The sequence below is a fragment of the Dendropsophus ebraccatus genome, chromosome 7 (assembly GCF_027789765.1).
Source record: "Dendropsophus ebraccatus isolate aDenEbr1 chromosome 7, aDenEbr1.pat, whole genome shotgun sequence".
Classification (NCBI taxonomy): Eukaryota; Metazoa; Chordata; class Amphibia; order Anura; family Hylidae; genus Dendropsophus; species Dendropsophus ebraccatus.
The window spans coordinates 9,030,092-9,043,798 of NC_091460.1; the positions used below are offsets into that span (position 1 = coordinate 9,030,092).

Consider the following 13,707-nt stretch of genomic DNA (forward strand, 5'->3'; position numbering starts at 1 on the left):
CTATCTCTGCAGTGGAACTGAGAGTGCAAGATGCTGAGGAGAAAATATCAGAAATTGTACGTGAATAAAATGTTTTACTGGATTCACATTGGCAACTAGAAACAGAGGTGACCCAATTGAAAGAGACTTTAGCGACTGTGGATGACCGGTCTCGTGGGCACAATGTGAAAGGTGTTCCTGAAACCGTTCCTGTCGGAAGTGGGACAGGCACACAGGCAGTGAGAGAAAGCATCTGCATTCATTGGCTGGCTAAACCATGTGACCTTTACAGTAATCAAATTTGAGATTCGTTTTCAGATGAGACAGGGAGACTGTGTGTAGCAGGGACAGTCAGGTGTTAGAGAGGGAGACAGTGTGTAGCAGGGACAGTCAGGTATTAGAGAGGGAGACAGTGTGTAGCAGAGACAGTCAGGTGTTAGAGATGGAGACAGTGTGTAGCAGGGACAGTCAGGTATTAGAGAGGGAGACAGTGTGTAGCAGGCACAGTCAGGTGTTAGACAGTGAGACAGTGTGTAGCAGGGACAGTCAGGTGTTAGTAAGGGAGACAGTGTGTTGCAGGGACAGTCAGGTATTAGACAGGGAGACAGTGTGTAGCAGAGACAGTCAGGTGTTAGAGATGGAGACAGTGTGTAGCAGGGACAGTCAGGTATTAGAGAGGGAGACAGTGTGTAGCAGGCACAGTCAGGTGTTAGACAGTGAGACAGTGTGTAGCAGGGACAGTCAGGTGTTAGACAGTGAGACAGTGTGTAGCAGGGACAGTCAGGTGTTAGTAAGGGAGACAGTGTGTTGCAGGGACAGTCAGGTATTAGACAGGGAGACAGTGTGTAGCAGGGACAGTCAGGTGTAAGAGAGAGAGAGACAGTGTGTTGCAGGGACAGTCAGGTGTTATACAGGGAGACAGTGTGTAGCAAGCAAAGTCAGGTATTAGACAGGGAGACAGTGTGTAGCAGGGACAGTCAGGTGTAAGAGAGAGAGACAGTGTGTAGCAGGGACAGTCAGGTATTAGACAGGGACACAGTGTGTAGCAGGGACAGTGAGGTGTTAGTAAGGGAGACAGTGTGTAGCAGGGACAGTCAGGTATTAGTAAGTGAGACAGTGTGTAGCAGGGACAGTGAGGTATTAAGTGATTTTAGGCAGGAGAGACCCCCAAAATCCCTTGCTAGAGTTAAGATATAGAAGTAACACATTTATCTAAAGATATACCAATATTAAACAGGCTAGCAGCACATAGGTGTGTTAAGACAGACAGACAGCTGGAGTGTATTCACTATGAGAAATAGGCTGCAGTGTATCTGTCTGTATAGGGTATGCGGCTGCAGGGGCGTAGCTAATGTCTCATGGGCCCTGGTGCAAAGGGTCAACTTGCCCCCCCCCCCCCCCCCATCACACACACGATGCCACGTCGCCCCAAACCTGTCCCCCCGTGCAGGAATGTGATAATTTAGTATTGACAATTCACATTTTTTTTTACTGGGAAACGGGGGGTGATTTCAGTTATTACTATGGATGGGATTTTTTTATATTTTTAAAAATGTTTTTGAATTTTTAATACACTTATTTTAGGCGCATACTGATAAATGTAGTACTCAGGTTACCCAGGAGATGTTGGGTGTAGTAGTGTATATTGCATGGTATATACAGCAGGTTACCCAGGAGATGTTGGGTGCAGTAGTGTATATTACATGTTATGTACAGCAGGTTACCCAGGAGATGTTGGGTGCAGTAGTGCATATTATTAACTGTTATATACGACTTTGGCGTGTTATATGCAGCCAGGCATGCTTCTCCTGCTGTCCCAGTTGCATTCCAGAGGTGTTGGTATTATTTCCTGAGGTGTCATTGTGGACTTGGTGACCTCCCAGTGGTCGAATTTTGATTTCCAAGTGTCGAGAATTTTTTTCCCATAGACTATAATGGGATTCAATATTCGATCGAATAGTCGAGTATCGGGGTCTACTCGACTCGATATTTGAAAATTCGAATATTTCACTACTCGTTCTTTTCTATTAAGGAATACTTACCTGTCCTCGTACCCCCGTAGCAGCAGCGCCACCACTCATGGTCCTCAGCGTGTCCCCTGTATCTACCGGTGATGTAACACCATGTCCCTTCTCCAAAACGCCTGCTCAGTAAGTCAGTAACTGAGGCGGAAAATCTCTGCATTCACTAACTGGTAGTTACTTTAGGTATGAGGTGATGACAAATGAAGCTGGGAGAACCAGAATACCAGAAGGTAACAGTGAGTGGTGCTAACAGTAATGGAATTTTTTATATTAGTCAGAAAGTTGTTATTAAATATTTTTCACAATTTATCTACTTTCTACAAAGTGAAATTTTTTTTATATATATTTCCCAGTCATTCCTTCCTTTTCCCCAGCAGGTCGGTTTTTCTATTCATTTCAGATCTAAATAAAATGATAAAACATTTGGGGAGAAACACACATCCTAACAGTCCAGCACTGGACGCCATCACTGCAAAGACCTCCACAGCCACCATGGATTTCCCTGTGGTGCTCAGATAAGCCGGGATCATGGCGATCCAGACACTGCAGAACACCAGCATGCTGAAGGTGATGTACTTGGCTTCATTGAAAGTGTCCGGTAATGTCCTCACCATGAAAGCCAGAACAAAGCTCACCGCTGCCAAGAACCCCAGATACCCCAACATGGAGTAGAACCAGATATCTGACCCTGCATTACACTGAATGAGGATCTTCCCAGGATAAGACTGAGTGTCCAGGTCCTGGAATGGAGGAGAGATAGACAACCAGATAACACAGATTACAACCTGAATGGATGAACACAACATTACTATGGTATAGGGCAGCTTCACACTCAGCCATTTCCTCCAGGGGCTTCCAGGCTTGGTGGACTTAAACACAACACAAACCATCACAGTCTTGGCGAGAAGTGAAGAGACGGCAACTGAGAAGAAGACTCCAAAACTAGTTTCCTGTAATCTACAAGAGACATCACTGGGGCGACCAAGAAACAAGAAGACGGAGAGGAAGCTGAGGATGATGGAGACCAGGAGGAGATAACTCAGGTTCCGGTTATTAGCTCTAACAATAGGAGTGTCCCGGTAGGAGATAAATATTCCCAATATGGAGCCGGTCACAAGACATCCGAAGAGCGAGACACAGGAGAATACAGAAGCCATTGCGTCATTGTGGTAAGAGATGAAATCCACGACTTTGGGCAGACATCCGTCTCTCTTCTCATTCGGCCATTCATCACTTGGACATTTCATGCAGGTTTCAGAATCTGTAGGAAGATTTCATAATATATTCATATCAAAAGCATAAACTATCTATCTATCTATCTATCTATCTATCTATCTATCTATCTATCTATCGATCATCTGTCTGTCTATCTATCTATCAATCAATCAAATATTTTAGTGGTAGCAGCACTACTTGTGGTAGTAAGGGGTGCCAGCAGAGCAAGGTCTGGATCAACGACTGGATTCACAGCACTCCCGGTGTAGTTGAAAGTGTGTTCACATCATATATAGCAAATGTGAGGACGTGTCATCGAGTTTGCTGTATATGATGTGAACACACTTTATGAATAAACCACAAGTTTGAAGTTTCAACTACGGTACATCGGGGGGGGGGCTGTGGACTTTCCTTTGCCTGACTGCCTATCTATCTATCTATCTATCTATCTATCTATCTATCTATCTATCTATCATCTACCTATCTATATGTTCTTGTATAAGTGTTAAGAATTGGAACATCACAATTTAAAAAAACAAAGTCAATCAACCAGTCAATCATCCAATTTCCACCGTGGACAGCAGTGGGCATTGGTGGAGCAGCAGCGTAACATCAGTTTCCTCCCAGGAATGCAGTGGATATTGGCAAATGAACGGCGTAAAGAGACATTTACTCCAAAGACAGCAGTGGACATCAGTGGACCAGCGGCATCAAATTAAGTTTTCTCCTAGGGCACTAGAATGACCAAATGTTCTTTGGTGAATCAGCAGTGTATACTTACCTCTCCTTTATGGAAATCATTGGATGCTGGTGGATCAGCAGCATAAAATGATGCTTTTTCACAGGACAGCAGTAGACAGCAGCAGCACTATGACTCTTCTCGACCTAGAGGGACCTAGCCCAGACATAGGGAGATGGCAGTGGCAGGACTCTGACTCTCTTTGACCTTGAAGGGCCTAGGACAGACACAGGGAGGTGGCAGCAGCGGCAGGACTCTGAAGGGCCTAGGAGTAGTAGAAGGGCCTTAAGTAATAGAACACCTTCCCATGCTATTGTATTTTCTTAAAAACCTCACTCCCCCATGGGCTTGGCAACGTTGATATACCACATTGACAAGTATAGCAGTGGCTGGATGACCGGACAAGGTGGTGGACGCAGAGCATGAGGTCTCTGGATGATGAAAAAAAAAAAAAGAACGATGAGAGACAGCACTTCCAAAGCAATATTGTCCCTGAGACTGGAGAGGGGCAGAGGAAACATCCTCACTTTGGCACGGAATGGGGGTGACACTAATTCGGGGTGAACCTTCAGTTGACAGCTGTCTTCGTGGTTGGCCACTGCTTGCCGTTGATCTTGAACTTTTAAGGATCCAATCCACAATCCCAGCCTAGCTGGTGTTCACCTGTCCGCTAGCTGTAACAGGTAAATAAAACCTTCCTCCAATTCGGCTTTAATCAACAGTCCCATGACTGTCTTCTACGAGCAAACCCCCTGTGGCCCACTCTGGCCACTTACAGTGCCTAGACCCTGGGAAGAACATGATTTCCTTGGCCACTTAGACATATTGCTTTTAATTTAATAAAATAAAAATAAGAAAGAAAATTGAAAACTAATTGGTTCAACACAGTAGAAGTAGAGTGTGAGCATTGAATAAGTAAAGCGCACACTCAGTTCAGTAAAGAAACCCAACTTGTATAACTAAATAGTAGTGGAGTGCGAGCACTGAATAAGTAAAGCGCACACTCAAATCTCTAATGAAACCAACTTTAAATAACACAGTAGGAGTGGAGTGCGAGCACTGATTGTGTAAGGCACACAGATCCCAATAAATTGGTATAACTTTATCGTAGTTTACAGGCGTTTACAGTGCCCAGTGAGTTAATTATATGGACTGTTTCTTCACTTCCTATAGGCACCCAGTTACTTGGTAAACTGGACACTTAGTTGGCAGCTACAACAAACAATCACCCACAATCAGCCCTCCTCTCCTCTCTGTCCCTATATCGCTCTGTTAGTCTCTCCCTGCTCTGTTCTAACTGCCTGTTGCCATCCTGCTCTCTCCTCCACACACAGCCAATGGGCCACCTCCATTACAGAACTGCCACATACTGTATAGAGGGTGAGGCTGACATCACAGAGGGACCTGCAGCTGATTGGATGGGTGCTACGATTTATGACTAATCCCTTTCTCCCGCCCAGTGACGTGACAGACAGCATGTGCAGCCTCCTTTTTATTTTGGGAGGGGGGGGGGATGGGCGCGTGATCCCTAGTCCTGATCTTTTATTGAGAGAGAAGTCCGAGGATTTATAAAATCAGGCAGGGGGGAAATTGATTACGAGCACGGACGTACCCTTCCAGGTGCCTGCAGTGAGCGTCGGGATCGGCCTCAGGACCCCCGCCGGGCTTCAGGATTTTCGGATCTGACACGAACCAGCTGATGGACCGGACACTCAGCCAATCAGTGACTGGGGCGTGACGCCACTCCAGTCACTGACTGGATGCGTGGCCAGTCCATCACCTGGAACAGGCCTTTTCCCCCTTAGACTTGATGTCATCACAATTCGGAGGCTAAAGTCTGAGGCCGGACCTGCCGCTCATTGCAGGTACAGGGAGAGATACTGTAATCAATTTCCCACCTGTCCCTACCAGCTGCCTGATTTTATAAATCATCAAATTTTTCCTTTAACTCTTGATCATCATTGTATTTCACCACCCCTGGTAATACTGTACTATTCCTCACACTACTATATACCTGATATATTGGATATCTCTCCCTCGGAGCACAGGACACAGTCATAGCAGCAGGTATGGATGGATTCTCTCGCCTTTTTCCGGCTTCCAGGCAGACATAGGTCTGAGCAGCGGGATACTGGGACCTGAACGAAAAGACAAGAAACTTTACAGAATAACAAAGACTGAATGTACATGTGTGGTAAATGTAATAGTGACCTAGGAGGGTGTATACTACAGGAGGTGATGTGTCCATTCATATACAGTATATATTTCTGACACCACAATAGCGGATGACTGTACCAGGTGTAAATCCTGATGGCAGCTACATGTACAATAAGGATTAGATACTGAATGGAAACATTTATACAGGTCACTTTTTTCTGTAAAACACCTTGAGTTATTGTGTTCTCTGTAATTGTATTGATTTAATGGGAATTTGTCAGGTCTGTACTAGGAGCTACAGCATGCACACCTCCTCCCCCACTTCTGGAAGCTCCCCACTGTACATCAATTAATCGAGAAGGGTGGGGGAGAAAGGAGGCGTGCATACAGCGGATCTGCATTACTTCTTTAGCACTTCAGCTTCCAAGGGAAAATACTATTTTAGAACTGTAAAAGTGTCCATCAGCAAAAGCAAAGGCATCATTTGTTTTATCCTATCCTGTTCCTATCACCTGCCATCTGCCTGTGTCTGCAGCTCTTTACCTAGTACAGACCTGATAAATTCCCTTTAGGGTACAAGCACACACAGCAGATACGCAGCAGATTTGATACTGTGTTCAGTTATTTAGATCTAATCTGCTGTGTATCGCAGCAGTAAATACGCAGCGTATAAGCCGTGTGTGTTTGTACCCTAAGACTGTTTTCTTTCTACAAAAAAGGTCTGAGAATATGGCTTTATGGCTTTACATAGTGAGAACATATCTTTAAAGAGCTAATGTCAGTGGTGAAGCTACCATGGAGGCAGACCACGCAACTGCTATGGGGCGAAGTGTGGTCTGCCTCCATGGTACTGGCTACGGCGATGATAGAAAACCCCTCCCTCCCAGCAGCAGCTCGCACCATTACCCACTGGGCTCTCTGATTGTTTTATATTCTTCTTTTCTTTTCTGAAAGCCAGGCAGTGCCTCTATTAGACGGCTAATTAAGCCTCTAAGTGCAGCTGTCAAACCTGACAGCTGCACCTAGAGGCTTCAGACCTCACTTCCCTGGTGTCTAGTGGGACGGATCTCCCCCCTGCGATGCGATCGCTGGGGGAGATCCGTTCTTCTGCCCGTGCCGGGCCTCAGCGTCGGAATGACGATGATCCCGGCTCGGCAATAGATTGCTATGGCCTGCAGCAATAAACAAATAAACAAACATGTTTGGTATCGCCGCGCGCGTAATCGCCCGAACTATTAATTAATCACATTCCTGATCTCGCACGGTAAACGGCGTCAGCGCAAAAGAATCCCAAAGTGCAAAATTGCTCATTTTTGTTGCATCAAATCCTGAAAAAATGTAATAAAAAGTGATCAAAAAGTCGTATATGCGCAATTAAGGTACCGATAGAAAGAAAACATCATGTTGCAAAAAATGACACCTGACACAGCCCCATAGACCAAAGAATAAAAGCGCTATAAGCCTGGGAACGGAGCGATTTTAAGGAACATATATTTGTTAACAATGGTTTGAATTTTTTACAAGCCATCAGATAATATAAAAGTTATACATGTTACATATCGTTGTAATCGTAACGACTTGAGGAACATATATAACAAGTCAGTTTTACCATAGGGCGAATGGCGTAAATGCAAAACTCCCCGAAATCAAAACAAATTCCTTTTTTTTTCAATTTGACAGCGCCAATGATTTTTTCCCGGTTTCGCAGCATATGTTATGGAAAAATAATGCCTTTCATTGCAAAGTACAATTGGTTTCGCAAAAAATAAGTGCTCATATACGTCTCTAGGTGAAAAAATGCAAGCGCTATGGACTTTTAAACATAAAGTGGAGAAAGCAAAAGTGCAAAAACAAAAATTGGCTTTGACCTTACGGGGTTAAGCAACTGTATAAATGATCTTTATTGAACATTTCCGATCAATTTTCCTACCACTTATACAGACAGTACATAGGAAGGAAAACAAGCAAAGAGAGAAACAGTTTTCGGGGGAACATTACTTGGTTTGCGTACAAGAGTAGAATTAAAGCAAAGCACCCACAAACTGCAGAGGCCGTAGTGGAGAAATTAAGTAAAATTTTTACATAAATTTCTCACAGTTTTTTATTTTTTCAACATAAATACATAGTATTAGTAGAATTATTGTTGCTGTTATTATTATTAACAATAAAAAAGTCAAACTCTTCATATACTGAGTATATATATATATGTTTTTTTTTTTTTTTTTCAGAACTATCAAAAAATTAGATCTGATCTTACCAACTTATCTTTTTAGGTTACATTTTGGCTTTAATGGGATTGGCTGGGATTTGACGAAAGACTCTGCCTATTCTCTCTGAGAAAGAGCTGTAATACCAGATTCATGGACAAGGTTGCCGTTGTTTCTGAAGAAAAAGAATTCAAATTGCATGGGAAAGTGATATCTTTAAATTGGTTTTCTGTAGGTTTTGCAGCAGTTGATTTCACTTTTCAGGAGCACTTAACTTTACACAGCGCTGACTGCCGGGGGTCTGAGCAAAGGAAACCGTGTGACCAGTTTATTGGCCATTTAAATAATATACAATGTGTCATGGGGGAGAGAAAATCTCAGAATCACTTTGAAGTAAAAGCATTCTAAAATTATAATCATGTAAAATAACACATAAGATGTAAAATATTTAGCCGTTGTTAGGAATGTGACTTTGTGCTCCTTGGTCCATACCGGGCAGCCAAGGAAAGGCTGAGTTTCTGTCTAATTTTGCACTGAATGAATTGTGTCTGAATTGTGTTTTACTTTCCAGCCACACCTGCCTTGCCTGTCAGACTTCTGGCAGTGCAGAGGTTACTGCACTGCTAGGTCTATTCAGCTGAACTTGGTGCTGGGATCATGCCTGGTCCGATCAGCTGCTAGACCCAGTCTCTGATCCTCATTACAAAGCAGCCAGCTCCTCACTTCCCTGCTGGCTATTAGTTCACACTAGTCCCAGCTCCCCTATTCCTTTCCCAGTGCTCCCTGTCCTCACCCTTGCTATTGCTCTGCCAGTGTTCTGACCTCTTGCTTGACCTCCGACTATCCTCTTTCTGATTTTGTACTGCGTTGTCCGATTGGTTTTGACTTGGCTAGTTGACTATCCTCCATTGGGTTTGTTTGTATACAATTTGTCTGTTCACCTAGGGACCGACTCCGTGGTTTTCCGCAGCCGTTTAGCGCCATCCGTGGCAAGTAGGCAATGACATTGGTTGGGGCAAGTTTAAGGGTTTACTGTGTTGTCCATTTCTCTTTAGCCTGACAGCCATGTTTTTAAATTGTACCCGTCATTTTGAAAAACTTTTGACATGTCATAGAGACAGGTCAAAAGTTTTGATCAGTGGAAGAACCAGCCGGGAGACGACCATGCTGCGGAGCATCCTCTCCCCTCTCTGTGTAAAAAAAAAAAGAGTCAGGCCCCATTGAGTTCTATTATAAGCCCAACTCTTTTTTCTTACACAGAGCAGGGAGAGGACACGCTGCAGCACAGTCCTCTCCCCACTTGTTCTAGCGATCAGTCCTGGTCTGAAAACTCAAACCCGGACTGATTAAACCTTTGACCTGTCTCTGTGATCTCTATAACATGTCAAATGTTTTTCAAAACGACAGTGACAATTTAAAGAGTTCACTTGATCAAATGTATAATGTAACACATCTAACCTCCTGTGTATGTTTCCAGGTTATAGACTGGGGATTCATGTAAAGCTTCTGACCACTGACATCCCAGGGGGTATAATTTCCTATTTCCACCTTTCGTACCTCCATATGTGGGGTCTTATTTATATATACCCAGTTTATTATCTTATATGGATGTGCAGCTTCTCCTTGGTCATTGAAGTAATAGGAAGATGCCATTGGATCCAGTGGAGACTTCATCCTCTGTAGGTAGCGCTGTAACCTCCGGGTATATTGTAGAAGTCCAGGGATAGAATTTTCTTGATATTTGTCTTTTATATATAAGAACATTTCATGTAGAGATTTTCCCAGGATTTCTACTGCGTGATAGACCCTTGTAGAGACCCCGGAGGAGAGGTAATTCCTCAGACTTGGGTTAGTGTGAAAAAAAGTCTTATTATTCTCGTCATCTGTTGAATTGTAGAAAATAAAGGAACCTTTATCTCCATTTCCTGCTACTAAATCTAATTCTGTCCATAGAGCCGTATTGTATATATTGGGGAGTTTCCTGTAATTTTTCATGAAATCTTCCTCTCCTGGAAAAGGTTGTGATGAAAAGTCCACGGCTAGACTCCCATTCATTCCTGGATATTGGATTTCTGATACAAGGTAACTGAAAGCCCAAGATGGTGGAAGGACGAGAGTTTTGCTTAGAAATATAGCTTCATAATTATATAGTAAATCAATTACATGATCTGTGTAGGTGCCGCATATTATAATGACACTGACCTGTGGATTCTGTAATAAATGTGAAATATACTCATTATTACGGACATTCTCCTCTGTAAGTTTTATAATGTAAGCGGCACAGATCCCGTCCTCTCTCATGTACTTTCTCAGTATCTGCAGCTCATTCTCTCCGGCATCATTATCCGATACTAAAATCCCGACCCAGGTCCAGCCAAAGTGCTTCACCAGTTTGGTTATTACCATATTGTGGACGTGGTGATTCTGGACGGTGCGGAAAACATGTGGATAGAGGCGTCTATCAGATAGTGAGTGGTCGGTGGCTCCGTAGCTGATCTGTAATACACAGGAGGAAATAGAAAAAACATTTAGTACAGGGGAGATTTGTGATAGGTAGAGATGAATGAATCTTTCAAAAGTACTGTTCAGCGGGTTCAACAAATTTTGTCATAAAGTGCGGATTCTTTAGAACTGAACATTAGTTGAACCGCAATAAAACAGCTAAGTGGTTGCAGTTACAATACTTGGACTATTGGGGCTCTTTTTCAGTGAAAACTGCGTACAAAATGCACTGCATTTTTTCCACTGCAGAAAGTGCTTTTTAGTGTCACATTGCAAGAAAAGAAAAGCCTTCTAAATAAATGCTTTTTTCCATGTAAGTTCCTTCACACCATGAAATGGGACATATGAGGCTGATGCCAACATACACCATGGGGCAACAGCCGTTTCCCACATCAATGGCACTTTATCAGGCCTGATCTGATGAATTGCTGAAGGCACATTAAAATGTCTGTTGCTCACCTGCTACTCACCTAAGTAACAATAGAGAAAAGTATGTCTAAAGGTTGGCAGCGTGGTGCAGATGCTTGTCAATGAGCTGCTTACCTTGGGTCTTGCCATTAACAAGTGCTTATGGGGTGGCTAAAGGAAAGGGAGGAGCCCTGGCTTCCTTCAGTGCTTATGTGGTGGCCTGTGGAGGATTAGCACTATATGCACCCATGGCAAGTGGATCCCATCCCGCTTCTATCCAGCTACAGGGAGGCTATTGAATCTGCCTAAGGTCTGCAGCAAGTTCTAGTGGATCCACCGCTATCATACTAGGAGGCAATAAGGAGCATGGACACTACTGTAAATGATGTTCCATGCGACAAGAGTACATTAGTTCGACTGATGCCATCATGCAGTTAGCAAGTAGCAATACCACTGAGGCCATCATGCGATGAGCATGCAGAGGTCCCACTAAAGCAGTCATGCTTGTTTGTGCCCTCTCCAAGAACCCTTAGTGGCCCATCCGCATGTGGGCTAGGAAGAGGACAGTCACCCTCTCCTGCACCAGCACCATCCCCTTTTACTCCACCCCTGTTCTTTCTTAGATAGTTTGGAAAGGAAAACTAGCAGAAGTGAGACATCACTGGAGCATCCGGACCCAGGTGAAGCATGTCCTGAGTGTAGGAAGGCAACAGTCCAGGGGGGACATTTATGAAATTTACGCCCGAGGCATATGCCAGGGAGAAGGTGCAGATTTGCTCCTTCAACCTGTCATATGCCTGCCGTACGCCCCGCTTGCCTAATGGGCGGGCTGGGGGAGCGTGGGGAGGCATGATGAGACAGGGAGGAGGCGTGGCCTTCTTCCGCGCCTCATTTATCATGATTTACACCTGCTTAACTGTTTCCTCTTCAGGAAGGACTTCTTCCACCAACAATGAGGTAAAGCGATGAGGAGCCCATTTTCCCCCAATTATGCAAACTACTAACACAATATTTCAACAAGCTCGCTGCCATTCGGGATCTTTAAAGTGTGACATATAGAAGAGGGCAAAACTTGGGCGTGTCCTGCCACGGATGGAGTAGGCTGCTTGCAAGAGGAGCTCCCGCCTGAGACAGCCAAAAAAACGGCACAATCAATTCATTTTACCACGAACTGTGGAGAAAGTGGCAGCATCGGCACAGTACCTCCTCCTGCACCAGACCGCTGCAGCAATGAAGGGCAAATCGAGGAGAAGAAGCCCACAGAGGAATGTAAAGTATCTCCCTGTGCCTGAGAGGAATCAAGATGGCGGAGGTGAGCAGCAGCCTCAGCATGAGAAGCGCGCGCAGGGGAGACAGGGTGAGACGGAGAAGGGATCCCCGGCTGAGGAAAGAGATGAGGTGAGCTCCGGAACGGGTGTGAGTGACCCCTGCTAACACTCCCCTCCTCGGAGAGTAGTTGTGCCTCTGAGAGTAGCGGGAGTCCATCCAATATGGCTGCCTGAGCTAGTGGCGCAGCTCAGAATTCCCTCATACTAGATAGTCTGGTGGACTTTGATACACCCTCTCTCCCCCCTACACCACTATCATGGAAGGGACAGCAGTTCTCCTCCCCTGCTGTTGCACATACCAACAAAGCTGCGACTGTAGAAAGATCCCCCCATGATGCTACAGCACCCATTACTGCAGCCATTATGAAAGAACTCATGGAAGAATTAAAATCCTCACTGCCCAGTGAAATTCGTGAGATGCGTGCTGACAAAAAGAGGTCTCCTCAATAGGAGATAGAACGGCACACTTAGAGACAAACATGGAGGAATATGCCCAGGCCCACAATGAGGTAGTGGACCTTGCTAACAACCTAGATGATGAGGTGGAAACCTTAAAATTAAAAATGGCCGATATTGAGGACAGGTCTAGAAGAAATAATTTGAGACTGAGAGGAATACCCAAAACTGTTAAACAGGATGTTCTCTTGGATTTTGTGACAGATTTCTTCACATGTCTTCTTCCTGACGCTACCGATTCTGACCTGATTGTAGACAGAGTGCATCATCTCCCCAAACCAAGAAACCTTGACCCATCCCTGCCAAGGGATGGAATACTGAGGGTGCACTTCTACCATATCAAAGAAAAGATAATGGCAGCCTCCAGAAAGGAAATGACTTTACCTGACCGATTTAGACCCATTTCTATTTTTGCGGATTTATCCGCTGCAACCATCATCAGACGTAAACAGTTTGCATCCAGCACGAAGATTTTACGTGACAATGGAATCTCGTACAGGTGGTGTTTTCCTGTAAAATTGCTGGTCTCATACAAAGGAACTATTAAAGTGGCCTTAACGCCTGCAGACGCAGAAAAGCTGCTCCTACAATGGAACTTAATAGCTAGTGCTTCAACGCTGACCCAACAATTGGAAAAGAGAAGCAGTCCCACTGTTCTGGCACAAGAGTGGATGTCATTACCTGCGAAGAAG

At 44.4% G+C, this 13,707-nt stretch overlaps 1 protein-coding gene across 1 annotated transcript; it reads right to left on the reverse strand.

The window, feature by feature from the left end:
- Positions 1-2,356: 2,356 nt before the first annotated feature.
- On the reverse strand, positions 2,357-11,381 carry LOC138796422 (vomeronasal type-2 receptor 26-like). The gene is made up of 4 exons (XM_069976022.1): positions 11,367-11,381; positions 9,909-10,817; positions 5,972-6,095; positions 2,357-3,264 (listed from the first exon to the last, which is right to left on the reverse strand). The coding sequence occupies exons 1-4, from the start codon at positions 11,379-11,381 to the stop codon at positions 2,357-2,359; spliced, it is 1,956 nt and encodes a 651-aa protein (XP_069832123.1).
- Between the last annotated feature and the right edge of the window lie 2,326 nt (positions 11,382-13,707).

Excerpts from the sequence above, each read along its gene's own strand:
- LOC138796422 (XM_069976022.1), bottom strand. Across the intron at positions 6,096-9,908 it reads CATATAAGATAATAAACTGG|GTCCCAGTATCCCGCTGCTC; the intron begins GTATATATAAAT and ends CTTTTCGTTCAG. Across the intron at positions 3,265-5,971 it reads AGAGATATCCAATATATCAG|ATTCTGAAACCTGCATGAAA; the intron begins GTATATAGTAGT and ends ATCTTCCTACAG.